Genomic DNA, 15,341 nt, shown 5'->3' on the forward strand with positions numbered 1-15,341 from the left:
GCAAAATGCTCGTGGAGGTCAAGTGTGTTTCTTATTTCTCTTTGGGGAATTAAAACTCTTGAGTTTTTGTGTGCAGAACTAGGATTTGATAATATTGTATTTTGTATTGCATTTTATTATATTTTAACATCTACTGTACTCTTGACTGAATTGGATCATCAGCATTGCAGTAGTGATCAACAATATGAACTATTAGCATAATCCTGTTCCTTCTGAACTCAAGAGTTATTTTGTCATTGACTTCAACAAGTGCAGGAAATGATCTTTTCTATGTTATTTAGTGATAAAACTTCTTTCTGGGAGTTAGTAGTGTAGCTGATCACTTGTGGGCTAGATGGTGTATGTTACAGAGTACTGATATAAAACCTGTGCACCCTGAAACAGGAAGAGCAAGAAAAGAAGTAATAACTTTTAAAATAGGAAAGGCCAGCAAGATATTTCATAATTCATGCTTTAATGTTACTGTTGTTGTGCTGATCTTTAATGTCTCGTAAAAGCACTGGTCAATGGAGGCATCTTCCAAAATGTTTAGAAAAAGGACTGTAGACATGTTTTTGATAGCAAATACATTTTCACCTTTCCACTTTCAATATCTAAATGTGTCGTGCAAAATCAGTTTAAATGGTCATATGCGCTCCTTTTCTATTTTTTTTTTAATCCTTCTGAACATGTATATTGTATCTTTTGTAAAACTTATGTTGTTTTTAACCCCTGTGCTTTGGTTCCCTTTTTTTGTTTCTTTTTTGTTTTGTTTTTGTTACTTTCCCTAGACAATGGAGACAAGGAGATAGAACCTTATGAAGGTCTGTACATAAAGGAGGGTTCGTTTTTCACCCGAAAGCCTTTGTGAGAGGCTGGATTGGGGAAAAATAAACCCAACTGCAATTGATGTTACTTTATTGCATAGACGTAGTCAGAAACATTGTGATAATTGTTCAGTCCTTTTTATATTCAGACCTATGACTCATACATATTATGGGATTCTAGATGAAAAAAGAATGAGTGGAATTATCTGAACACAATAATCACTGAAAAGTACCTAGACATATACCCATTTTTAAAACAAAGGATTTACACTAAACAAGTAAGACTACTTCAAGTTATATGAAAGCCAGTTAATCTACATAGTTGCATCTTTTCAGGATTAGTACTTAATGCAGATACTGACATCTAAGTACATGAGGCTATTTAACATGTTTAATGTCAACCACGCACTGAATCAAAACCACGTTTTTATTGCAAATGTAATTTATGTAATTGCTCAGTAGATTTTTTTTTAAGAATATAGGAGTAAAAATTAATTAAATCAAGATAGTCTTTTAAAGAAAGTGATAGTACTTCCTCTTAAAATTATATTCCCTTATATTTTTTACAATTGAAACCATTCAATTTGCTTAACCACACATAAGATATCAATTGCAGTCCTTTGTTATATCACTGAGGGTCTTACATGTAGTATAACTGTATTTGTCTCATCAGACTTTTTAATTTAGTATTTATAATGTTTATGGTGCTTATTTCCATTTTGGAAGCAAAACTTCATGACAAGAAACTGTTTTCTCAGATCATCACACTGGTATATTCATTTCTCCGTCGTCTTATGTGTTGTGAAATGCTAATATGAAATACAGTTAGATGTGCCAGGAAATAATCACATCTAATCGCCTGATATTTACTGTCATTGCTATACACGCTTTCATGTTTTACCACTTACCCTGCTCTCTGCTTAGCATATTTACTTAGACTGTGAGCTCTCCGGGGCAGTTATTGTGAAGTACTGTATATTTTTACTATGTTTGATTAGAGAGAGTAGCAATCTTATTTACAACATAGGTTTTGTAGCGAGAAATACAATAAATACAATGAAATAATTATTTTTTATAGGATTGCTAGAATTAATTTCTCTGGTAAGTACTGATGGGACTTGAGAAACTCTGTTTGTGTTTACTCAAAGACTGAGTAATATTTTTCCATACCTCTGTCTAAAGTGGTCTTTTTGGAAAATACGGGCAATGGAAAATTTTGAAATCCACAGTTAGCAGAGTTTCAAAATGCAATCAGTGTCACGAGAGACTCAAGCCACAGTACCTAGACACATTACATATTTTATTTTACATATATAAAGGTGTTGTTAAAAACATAGTCCATAGTTTTCCAGCTTTCACACAGTATTCTGTGTAATTTCCTGTCGTGAATTAAGAGATCATATTCCAATTACAATGTAATTTTATTCTGAGGCCTTTTCTATCCATCTTTAGGATTTTACATTTTCTTTAAGGTAACTAATCTTTTTCTATAAAAAGAATAACCCTCTACAGGAACAGAAGATTACCTAACTTTTAGCAGTGACAGAACATAATTACGATTAATAATAGTTTTTGACTGTTGGAGAATTGCATTTTACAAAAGGTTATTTTAAGCAATGGAAGTGCAAGAAAAAAAAAAACAACAGAAATGTGGTAGATTTGAAAACGCTGACTTGTAAAGTGGTTTATGTTATTATTTAACAAATAAATCAGTGAGTAAATCTGAAAATCTTACAGACATTTAAGTAGACTTGTATGTGTTATTATATGATCAGCTGATAATCTGAAGAGTTATCTTAGTAAGAAAAGTTGTACTAGAAAATGTCATTGTCTCAGAGAAGTAGTCCCTTCTGTTCTTACAGAAGCATATAATTAACCTAAATGAGGGAGAGGATCTTTATATTGCATGGAAATATGCTGGGAAGGTTAATCTTTCTGTATTTCAAAATGAAGGATGTTATTGTTGACAAAATTAAGTCAAAATTATACTATATAAAGGAGTTAATTAAATATATGTTTTAGACAAACAATTGTTAGAAGCCATTTGATTTTTGCAAAAGAACAAGAAATACTTCTGTAGCTCCTACGTTATCCTCATTGAATTTGTATAAATTTGAATAATCTGTTATATCGCTGTGATTGCATAACATTTCTTAAAATATAGTGAAAGTACTGGCACTCAGGTAGAAGTGAAGAAGCTATTTGTAGTTCAGGAGATTTCTTGTTCCAGTGCAGTATTCCATCTGAGAACCGTGCTTACAGCCATGTGACTTGAACAGGAAGGGAAGGAAGCTGCAGGAAGAAGGGCACTTGTTTTACAGATTAGGATCAGAATTTAATGAAATTGGTTTTGAGATTTAGTTCAGTGAACTGCACGTGGTTGCAGATCTTTGCTCCAGGACATCTGAATTTTCCTATTATGCCTTATGTCAAAACTCCAGAAGAGCTAGAGAAGTTTATTTTAAGAAATCTATCCAGGTAGCTATGAATGTCCATTCCTAACAGTAGAATGTTAACACCAATGCCTTCTTCTCAGTTCCCTTCATTAGCAGAACATGCAGGTATGATTAGCTATATTCCATTTACAGTCTTTTGTCGTGAAATAGTGGCTAATTCCTTAATCAGTGCAGCTGCCACACATTCAATGTCAGATCAACCTGTTCAGAGTCACTGTATGTCTCTGAAACAGGTATCAGAGAGCTGGAGCACCTCACCAATGAAGAAAGGCTGAGGGAGTTGGGTTTGTTCCACTTGGAGAAGAGAAGCTCTGAGGAGAGTACAGGAACAATATTATTAAATTGAACCCCATTTTAGCATTGAAATAGTTATATACTTCTTAAATGTTCTATATTACTTGTATGATAGACAGTAAGTGAATACTGTAATATTTATAACCTCTAAGTGTTATCAAGATTTTTTTCTCTCATTTGTGGCCATGTATTTCTTCTTCCTAATGCTTATAGAAGAATGAACTGCTTGCTACTAATTGAAGTAGGTCAACATAAAGTGATCTTAAAAGTATTCAGTATTAGCCCTTTTGATTTGCTGTTAATTACAAGCCAAAGTATTTTTTTCCTGAAGGAGATTTTTCCTTTTCATTCTTAAGAATAAATATTACCATTTCTTTCTTTATCTCTGTTAAAAAAAAGCCCACATCATCATTCACTCAGACAAAAGACTAGAAAATTACGTCAAGCCATGCAACCATGATAAAACTTGAAAGTATAAAATTGAAGTGCTGAGAAATTTAGCAAATAGTAGAGCTCAGACAGAATTTGCTGTTCTATTTACGCCTTTGTGGTTCAGACTATAATTACATGATCTCATAATAATCTGGTGTCTTGGGTAAGTTATTTCAGAGACCATTAAAGCTGGCATTAATACTTATTAGCGGCCTCTCCTAATTTCAGATATGGGTGGCCTTATTCCAGAATAAAATTACCTACAAATGGAATTAACAGCAGTAGATGATTAACTTTAATCAGAGATAGCTGACAGCCATAACTCCTACATTTTCATGTTTTTGAAAAGAAAATAGCTATACTGACAATTGTACTGTTGTATGGAATGTGAGTTGCTGAGATAGAGTGATAGTTAAGAAAACAGAGCTACTGTTTACTACTATTTTCTCTCAATCAGAGCATTGTTTCCTGTGAACTGAGACATAATTTTGCAAAATGGGAAAGAATTTTACTTTGTGTTTTTCAGTGATCTATCATGGCTTGATGGAATGTGGAAAAATTACAGGGAACCTGTATTCACACTGGTCTTAGTTCTATTGTATTCCATCAGCTGTGTTTTCACAGCCTTTTAAAAATACATGGCATACTGGCAGTTTGCTTTGTATGACATGATTGATCACATATATATCAAGTAGGACAGGAACCTGGACTAACTTCAGAAAGGTTAAGAACTTCATGACTGAGTCAAATTGCAGAATAAAAAATGCAGAAATATCTTTGCGCTCACTCCCTTTTTGTGCATGTCTTTCTGTGGTATTGGCTGTGCGATGCTAGTTCTTGCACAGGATAACTCTTGCATTATGTGTACTTGACAGCAAGCGGCTGCCTTGCATGAAGCTACCTCAAGTAGTTGATTTCTCCTGAGAATTTGCAAAAAATATACCTTTGTGTTTTACTTGTGGATGCTTAGTTCACTTTCTGGGGGAGTGGCAGGTTTCAGCCCCTAACTGCTGTGAGGACTATTAAAATATTTTATTTGTGTTAGTACAATTTCCAGTGAAAAAATAGAGGAAATGCTACCCATAACACAAGGCTGATGATTACGTGAAAGGTTCATAAGAGCCATAAGTAATGGTTCATACTTTGCTCTTAGAATGCCAAAAGGAGGAATTAAACACTTCTGTCTTCATACCATTTGAAGGTATTAACTTCTAGGTTTTGAGTCTAGCAAGAGCATAAAAAAAAACAATGAGCAAACAGTCATACAGCTGTGCTCATGACAACCATGCTTTATTTATATGCTGGGGTACAAAAGTGCCAAAACCATTTTGGTTCAATTCCCATAGAAGAATAAATTGTGGAAAATGTTAGGCACAGCATTTATATGTGACATTTTTTTTATAAGAGAAGTTTGACTGTAGACATGGTATGTCTACTGAGTATTTTACAACATGGACAAAATTTCAATTAGGATTTAAATGCCATGCTTTTAATACGAAATTGCAGAAGAGATATCTGGCTAGAAATTAGTTTCCATTATGTTGGCATTGATTATTACCTTAATCTTTCTCCCTATTAGCAATCACCTGCTAGAATAAGCAGTTTGAAAATTTTGATTGCATGCAAGCTAATCCTGAAGTAGAATAATTCAGTGACTTCTGTAGTTACACATACAAATAATGAGATAACTGTAAAGAATCTGTAAAAAAGAGTACGAAAAAAGTCAATAAGAATTATAATCTGAATATTGAAGAGCTACAGTATATTACATCAATCAGAACGTGCCTAATAAATGGCATTTAAGTGAAAGCAAGATTATGCTGCACAATTTATTCAGCTCAACTTTGTGTTATTTCTGCTGTTAACTGATATTAGGTGAGTTTTGTCATGAAAGCAATTTTTGTTTCTTCGTTAATGGGATAAAACAAGTGGATCTGTGTTGCTTGTCTTTAGTCATATATATACCTCCACTGTTGTTTCCAGCTATTTCAATGTTCTCTAACATTTAGGTATGCTCTAGGCAGTATTTTTTCTCTACCTGTAAGTACTGATGGAGAAGTGCTTGTCTTTATGAATTCTGTGAAATCCAGGTGCAAAGCCAATTGCCTGGAAAATTGAGGTGGTGTTTTTTCCAACCTGGAAAAATGTTTGAGTTGTTTCTCCTGCACATATTGAGGTAGTGAGTATGCCCACTTAGTTAGGATTTGTACACAGTCTTAAAAATGTTTTTTGAGAATGTGGGCTTGGTCCTCTATTGCTAGAGAAACTAAAGCAAAGCCAAGCAGTAGATACTTGTGAACCAATGATGTATCAGTATATGTCTGCTTTCTCTGCCTTGGTATTTAATGTCTACTTTTCAGTGTTTCAGTAGTTTACTAAGAAAATGACTGCATATGAATATCATTACTTACAGAAGAAACTCACTGAAGTTGTTAGAGATGATACTAAATATAACAGAAGCACTTATTTAATCTGTAATTCACTCAGAAAATAATGTATGCTGCAGACTGAGGGTTTGTATGTTATTGTGGATGTCTTTTGTTTGATGTTTACCTCTTCTTTGATCAGCTTGTAACAAAGCATGCATGTTTTTGTCTTGCTTTTTTCCCCCCTTTCATACCTTGCTTGTACAAATGCAGCAGAAGATGAAGAAAACAAGCGTATTGGAGTACAGGAATCAGAGGCTGAGGCAGGTCTGTCTGACCACAAGTGCCTATCTGCTTTAGAAACATTTTCCCATGAGCATGTAGGGTACCTTTGCTGGCCAGCTTGTTTTAAAACTCAAAATCCAGAGAAAAATTTTAAGCTCAAGACGAATAAATTAAATATATCATGGTTTATTTGCCAGTTTGTGAATACTATAAATAGTTCAGCCTACAAAAATCACTTTACATTTTTATTCCTCTGTCAAAGTACTCTACTCTGTCACTACTATCAAGTTACATCCTCAGCCAGATCTTAGACATTGTACACACTACTTTTCATGCATACTTTGGCAGGCAATGAAGTCAATATTATTGTAGCATAGTACTTTTTCTTTCCACGTTTGTATAGGTAGAGTGATGATGCTGAACAAAGAGTGAAAAAGGGCATTACACTGAAATTCTTAGAACAATTTGCATGATGTCCCTCATCCTGCTTGGAAGACATTTCAGTCATCAGACAAAGGAAGTTAGTGTGATGAGAGCTGATAGAAGATAATCAAATCAAACATGCGAATGCTTGAACTCAAATACTATGTGATTAAAATGTATGAGTTTACATTCAAATTCCAGAAAACACACTTCCTATGATTTCAAAGACAAGCAGAGATTTTCCATTGTAGTTTATGCTCTCACGTATTTTTCTTGATGGAAGAATCGTAAAAGCATAAATGTTCAGTTGCATTCACTGTTAATAGGTCACATCTTGGTTTACTCTTCAAGTTAGATATCTTTTTTCTCAAAAATAACTTGTTATCCATGCTGATAATTTTCTGTGACATTATGTCAGCTATGATGGATGTGGAAGAGCAGCACAGATTAAGTTTTGCGGTTGTAAATATTCGAGGTAGGTCAATGTTAAATTCAGCTGCCTAAAAGTAGGAAGTGTGGTCCAGAGCTCAGAGTTCGTGGAGCACAGCCCTGAGAATGACAGTGTAGTGCAGTTATTACCACAGTTATGTGGAGAGAATTTGCTGTTCCTGTAGGAACCCCCAAAGATGTGATAATCTGAGCCAAAAATTCATCTAGTGCTAGCTGGTAGGGAAAGTTACCAGTTAAGCATAAGTGTGCCTGAAATCCCATCCTGCTGAACACCGTAACTGCCTGAATCACAGATTATTTGGAATCCTACAACCAGGATCCTGCTTCCCTCGTTAGTTAATAAAAGAAAATACAGATCACTATTTTCTTCTTAAAATCGGAAATAATTACTATGATAGGTTCATTACTTATTCAGAAATCTGAATGCTGGAATAATTTTAAGAGAGGGCAGCTGGTAAGCAGAGAAGTTTTTTAAATTGTAGTTTGTACTAAAGCGTCCAAAGTGTCCTTTAAGATCCTGGCTTTCCCTTTTTTACATTATAGTGCAGTGTACACTCTTCTTGCTTTTGTTGTGATTTTGTCTGTAAGTGTGCATTGTTCACTCGTATGTGTGTAGTGTTCACTCTGTGTTTTGTGATATTCAAACACAGTGCATGGAATTGTGCTAACATAGTTTGCAAAATATTTGTGTGTGCTGTAGTTACATTGCTCATTGTGACATCTGTTCCAGTTGTTAATCATCATTGTCTGTTTTTAATGTTATAAAGATTGTGAGGAAAAACATCAAACCCCACCTGTTAATGGGAGAAAAGGCAAGTTGTGATGGTGTTGTTAGTGAATTGTGGATATTTTTGTTTACTTTGTTTTTTGCTGCATGTGTGTGTGTATTCCATAGTTCTACTAGTTCAAAATCAGTAACTTCATGTATGTTCAATTTTATTGTGTTGTTTTACTTACACTTAAAGTCATTCTTTTCAGCAGTGGTTTTAAAATCTCTCCTAGACTCAGAAGCTCAGAAATCTGTTTTTGGTGTTAGCTCTGTTGTTGAATACCACCTGGATTTGCTTATTTAGAATAAGTGGGTTGTTTTTGCACTTTTCCTCATTTAGGAATTCAATTTGTCTTACCCTAAAAGACCAAGTATATTTCACAGATATCTACAAAACAGTCTACTTATCACCGGGGCTGTATTCTGTTACCTTCCTTAGCTGTGTATTTTACAAGTTTGGCACAAGTTTACTAATATGGAGAGAGCAGTACCATTTTTATTAGCATATCCTACTAGAGAAAGTTTTCCACTGTTAGCAATCAACTCTCTTGTCTAATTCTTTTTGTATTGGATATTCTAGTTCATGTGCTGTAGAAATAAGCTTAATGCAAAGCATGAAATGTTGACGTGGAGATATAATTTATTACTTAAAAATAGAAGAGGATAGTTGTAATGAACAACACAGCTGCTTACTTGAAATTTTATCCAAGTTCATGCTTCTAAATTGCTGTGATAAATTTGAAGAAATGTGTTATAATTTATCCAAGAACTTCTAAAGCAATACAACATTTGGACTTAATCTCGTCAATAATGAAATACCACCTAGATAGTGCCTTGGCTTTATGAAAATTTTTATAATTATTCTTACATTTTCATCTCTACCAGGAGCCCCTGTGAGTCATAGCCTCAGCTGCACCATTTTGTGCTATACCTGGTTTTCTTTATGCTGGGAATATTGTAGCAGGGGGAATATAACTCTTGAGGAAAGCTGTGGTTCAGTTTTGCCAGTGCTTATTCACTATGTTGGGAGACACATTATTTTTAATATGTTGCTTATTTTTCTCTTCCTCTCGCACACAGTATAGACTGACTGTACGAGATGCCTTTGCAGAAGGGCTCAGCCTATAAAGCATTGACTGGGGGCACCTCTTTAACTCTATAGTTGTGCCAAAATAGTCCTGAATGAAGTTGAAAGCTGGAAGTCAGCTGCTGTAAACATACTTCATTTTACCTACCAGACTGCTCTTTGTTTTTTTGTGTTATACTTCTAACATCCAAATTCTAACCCTGCGAAAGCTGGAGGCTTTTGCCATTGAGTTGGCTAGTTTCACAAACTTGTAATCAGTGATGAAGTCAAGCTAAAGGTGTTTCCCTTCTTAGTTTATTTTCTACTCCTTCATCAAAACCTGAGAGAGATACTTTGCACAATAAATTAAATCATACTAACCAGTATTAAAGATAGTTTAATATGTTTTTGTTTTTGTTTTTTTTTTAATTTCCCTACTGGGTTCATTCTGTTATAGAACTTCATTTGCAAGAGCTTTTTTAGTCCAAAAGAGTGGTTAGTGTCTTATATTTTATTTTGAATATTCATTATAAAAAACATGATCTTTTCAGTTTTACCTCAGTTTTTTAGCATTTTTCATGTGTTTTGTATGACACCTTTCGATCATTTGTGTGTGTATTTCTAATATTTCTGTCTTTTACTGCTTTAATTTCAGATACATAAAAGATGCTATAGTTCCTGAAGCAGAATTTGAAGCCTTTGGGGTTATCAATTCCCTCATTCTAAGGAATATTTTACATAGTTACACAATAGCTTTGTTGATATTATGGGAATCAAGTATACTTACAGTTTTTATCTTCCAGATTAGAAGTGTCTGGAGTCTACTTGTATATTACATGTATACTGAGACAAGATCAAGTCACCATGTTATCTCCTTTCCATGCACTGTGCTTTCCATATGTGTGGGAGCCCCACCACACCATGGGCAGTCTGTATGCCTGGAGGACTAGAACAGGAATTTCAAAGGATAGAATTCCAGATCTGGCACACAGTTTAGGCACAGTCTAAGAAAGATGAAATGCAAACCAGGCAGAATAAAGGACCCCAGTCAAAGAAGTGATCCCAGAAGTGATGCAGTACTCATGTATACATATGTTTTTTTGAAAAACAGGCATGTGGCCATTATGCCAGAGGGACTACCATCCTGCTGGCTGATCTCAGCATCTTCTTCTATCTAAGGTCATTTGAGATTCCTACACTTTTCCTGACTGACTAAACAAACTAGCCATGAGTCTTATGGGCTCTCTGTTTCCCTGGCCTGTGGAATCTAGACTTCACTAAGAGACCATGGCAGCTTCTGAATTTTGCATGAAGAATGATACTAAATGTGTTTAATGTGTGCTGTGAGTGTATCTGGCATATCTTTATGCATTATGAGAATGTATTATGAGAACTTAGGGAGAGTAATACTAGATTTTAATTAAATTCTAGTTTGTGAAAAGTAAGGTTTAAGTATTGTATAGAGTTATTGAGATTACTCTAGTTGTAGGAAAGCACATAACTGCGTTCCTTGCTCTGGGAAAAGGTGGAATGAAAAAACCCACAGGAACACAAAACAGAGGTGAGGCACCCATTAGATTCTGGCAGCTCAGCCAGAGCCAGGAGTGGGGCTCCAGGAGCAACACGAGACAGGCCATCCCTCGACCTGTCCAATGACTTGCATGTAAGAAAGGCAGGATGGGGCTCAGGACCATTCCCAGATTGGGTCTTTGATGATGAAGCAGGACCAAAACTAGCAGGTGTGGCTGGGACCCAATGCAAGAGCTTCAGCTTGAAAAAGCCCTAGAGTAAAAGAGGGGAGGCTGAAGCATCTTCCAGTTTTTTGGTGAAGGGCTCTGGGGACAGCTCAGGCTTCTCAGGCAGCTCTCCTTTATCACAGGAAGGCAACTGAATTCCTCAGCTCCTCAAGTGCACTCTGTTCCCTGCCAAGAAACATGAGCATCATAATAGGCCAGAAAGCTTAAGAAATAGTGCTCAAATCAAAGGCTTATGTATTCAATTGGGTGGTGTAAATTGCTGGTAATAACAAACCTTATTAGAAAAGGATCCCCCCTCAAGTTTATGATTGTTCAAGTATACTATAGGTGTATACTATAGATGTAATCATGTTTTAATTCAAGATATCAAGTAATGCTTTGTATGAATCATTGTTTTATTTCAGAATTTTCATGAAGAATTTCCATTCATGAATTCAAATTTAATATTACATGTTTTAGGGTGTATAAGTATGGAATACATGGGCAGAATAGCCTGAAAAATAAAACCAAATCCCTAGACCAAGATAAACCTTACATCCTGCACTCTGCCAGATGGATTCGTAGGCTGTTCACCTATCTTTGTGTGCATGGAGCACTCACTGACACTCCAGGGAATGGGAGTGCAAACTTGAACAAAGCCTATAGAAGGGAAATGCAGAGCAGGAGCTTGCATTTTGCTCTGCTTTTATGTTGGTTGTTAATTGTAATTTGCATTATTTAAGTTAATTAATCATTATTTTGTCTTTAATAACAACATGAAGACCATACTCAGTCTGACCAAAAATTCACCTGGCGTAGTGCTTGGTCTTAAGCAGGACAGATCAAAGTGCTGGAGGAAAGGAATATGAGCAGAACAAATAGGTAGCAATGCTGAACAGGGATTCTGGGTTCCCAGTCTCCAAGGTCTTGTGCCTAAGTGTCTTGCAGAAACATCAGAGGTACCTCTGTGTAATCTCCATCTCTTCCATAAGCTCTTTGCACCCCTTCTCCTGCCTTAAAGCACTCCTGCCAACATAACCCTGTAGTACTTAGACGGGTCAGTCAGGAGAGCTACTATTGGGAGATATTCAGAATAAGCTTATTCTTATGAGGCCAGCAGACCAGCTCTATTGTATTTATTTCCAACGTGTTTCAGGCATATAACCAGAAGAGGGAGCAAAACTGCCATATTTTAAAAACATCTAAGAAAATAAGAAACAAACAAATCGTTCTCTACCCCAAACGATCCTAGAAGAAAGCCTTGATAGTGGCTTAAATATGATATCTTAGATGTATTGTAGTTAAATAGACATTATTAAATATTAGTATATTTAATGTAACATTAATGATTGTATTTTTTTTCTTCTGGTATATTTAGATTTTTGTGATGTTTCTTCATGTTTGATGATCTATTATATCTTTTAATGTATTAACATTATATTTTGAGTTTTAGCTAAGAGTATTCTGTGACTCTACTAGATAGTGTTCTAACAAGTTCTCTTTGTGATTTTACTTGACTGCATCTACAAGTTTTCTCTAATATAAGCAACAGAAGATGATTATATTATTCCCTACATAGTGGAACCTGCTAGTAAGATAGTTAAAAATAAATTTAGAACAAAATTAATGGTATTTTCTTCTGGAGAATATGATGAGCCTGCTACTGGATGACTGGAATTGTTGATTGATTTTCAAATACAAATAATTAATGTATTTTTCAAGTAATTTTTTTTTAGAAAATATTTATGGAATAAAGGAAGCAGCTACAGTGCACTGCAACTTTTGTTGTACTAGTAAGGATAATATGAAATATCCTTACGTGACAATATTTTTTATGAAGCCCACTTTTTTTTTCCCCTCAGAATATGTAGTTCATAAGGAACATGAAACGGAAACAATAAATAATTAAGTTGTGTAAGACTTTTTAATGCAATACTGCATTAGTTAAACCCACACTGTGATGCTTAAATAGCCATTCATGAACAACAGATTATTTTGAAATGCTGTTAACATACCTCAGCATTGATTTGCTCGTTTTGGCTCTGTTTGCAAGGAGAAAAACTTTAGATGAGCTGTTGTGGTGTCAGTAGGAGAAGCTAAGCAATGGTGTTCTCTGTCATGGTGTAGAATGCAGGTACAATATTACCTGCAGATGCACCAGTTGATGTTCAAATCATGTCAGAAAAAGACTGTGAATGATGCTGTTTGTCTTTGGAAAATGCACTGTTGTCTAGCTCTTGCTACAGCAGGGTTGTGGAAACTACAGCCCCGAGACATCCGAATGTTTCCCTGATGCAGGAGCAGCAGGAGGCTGCCTTCACTGCTGACTTTGTGTCACATGAAGCTGGCTTTGATGCCATTAACAGCATGCTAGCAGTGTAAGGTGGGATTGGATTCCTCCCAGATGAGATGTAGTACAGCTGGGACAGTTCTTCTGTCATGACTTGAAGCCACTTACTTTCCCTCAGTGGAGATTTGTCAGAGATGAGAGCATTTCTCTCTTGGAGGGCTCTTGAGAAGGATGACTCCTTTTATTGTCGTAGGGACTTTATTTTGTGAATTAAAACATATAATATGAATTTCCCTGTCCTATAAGTAAAATATAGATACAATATAAGTATAATTTAAATATAAGTCTAATTAATTCTTCTCATATTCTTAATGCATGAGTTAAAGGTCACAAGTACGTGGGTCAAAATGTAGTTTTTCAACTTTTGACATTTATCCCATGGTTTCACTAGGTTTTTGCTGTACTTCTTTATTTAATAAGTACTGGCCAATCCACTTCTGACTGATTTTTACAGTAGTTATCACCATACATTATTGAGAATGAAATTCCTTTCATCTTACAACATTTAAAATAGAAATTCCTGGGAATTTTTCATTTGCAGAAGAAGATGACTAAATTATGTCCTTATGAAAAAGTGAAGACTTTATGATAATTAAAAATCTATCAGTACAAAAATACAGATAAAAGGTGGTTCACAGAAATTGTTGAGACTGCAGAGAGTAAAAGCTGAGCAAATTTAATAAAAAAGGACAAATTACTAATATAAGAGAAGGTATGTGAGAAAATTTAGAAGAAAGGGTAATAGATTAAAGGGCTGTTACTGTCTTAGTGCAAAGAAAAGAAGGGAAAAGCTAGTATTTGCCTAAGAAAATCCTCTGTTGTTAGCATCTTGGTATTTTGCTGCATCATCTTGTAGTTCTGCAGTTTGCAGCATCATTCTAGTTCAGCTGTAGCATTGCTGGTGCTTTCCTAATCAGAAAAGATGGATATTGGCAACAATTCTTATTATATGCCACTTTCTTATTTTTAGCATAGAATATTAACGTAGAATATTTAATGTAAAACATTAAACTTTAAGATAGAATATTCATGTCATGTAAGAAATGATTGTACTGAACTCCCCTAGGAAAAAGGAAACATCTATGCATCACTGATTCACTTACGGATAAATGCGTATTTTCATAGAGATAAAGAAAAGGACATGTTTTGTTAGGAAGAAGCATAAAAAAAAAAAGATTTTAGTTTCACAGCTACAAAAACAACATTCTTTCTGAAGTTCAACAATACACAGAGTACTAGAAAAGTGACAGTTTCTATTTTAGCGTGCGTATCTGTGGTGTCATAAAATCATTATATTGAAAATTCTATCGATGTGTTACCTGAACTCTACAACTCCATCAGCTTTAGAGGCCAAAGCTGCCTCACTTAGGACAGCAGCCTGTTACAGAATAGCCACTGATGGAATGGCTACAGGATGACTGCAGATAACATTTTTATGTGCTTACAGTTCGAATGCCAGCTATCAGTCCTCCTCAATTAATAAAGAAAAAAAAAAAAAAGAGATGTAATGAGATAATCTAACTTTAGGTCAATGTTTTATTTTAATTAACGAGATTGAAAATGTGTGGTTCTGGGCAGCCTGGTCTAGTGGTTGGCAACCCTGCCTGTGGCAGGGGGGTTGAAACCAGGTGATTACTACGGTCCTTTTCAACCCAGGCCATTCTGTGATTCTATAATTCTATATCTATTGTATTCTTCTCCACCACTGACTATTTCTCTGATATTGTACGAGTGGTTTTGACTGTGTTTAATGTCTGTGAGGAACTTTGAGTTTTGCAGAGTAAGCACATTCATAACAGCCTAAAGCAAAAATGAAGCCTAGTGCGTTTATCAAATTGATTGGTCCCAATTTGGTTTTGACATGAGATATCAAAATGTTTCAAACCTATACTTTTATGCTAAGCACCC

At 35.1% G+C, this 15,341-nt stretch overlaps 1 protein-coding gene across 24 annotated transcripts in view; it reads left to right on the top strand.

The window, feature by feature from the left end:
* Nucleotides 1–15,341, top strand: part of RIMS2 (regulating synaptic membrane exocytosis 2) — a 436,018-nt gene that overhangs the window by 309,737 nt on the left and 110,940 nt on the right. For 4 of the 24 annotated variants that reach the window (XM_090137888.1, XM_090137870.1, XM_090137877.1 and 1 more), the window contains one exon: nt 771–803. The exons of 19 other annotated variants lie outside the window; for them this stretch is intronic. In XM_090137888.1, coding sequence (XP_089994014.1) covers nt 771–803 — 33 coding nt within the window. Of the gene's footprint in view, nt 1–770; nt 804–6,633; nt 6,682–8,279; nt 8,325–15,341 lie in introns of all 24 variants that reach the window. One more of the 24 variants, XM_090137886.1, reaches the window with a different exon arrangement.

Source organism: Phasianus colchicus, chromosome 3, assembly GCF_987193195.1.
Source record: "Phasianus colchicus chromosome 3, bPhaCol1.hap1.1, whole genome shotgun sequence".
Taxonomy (NCBI): Eukaryota; Metazoa; Chordata; class Aves; order Galliformes; family Phasianidae; genus Phasianus; species Phasianus colchicus.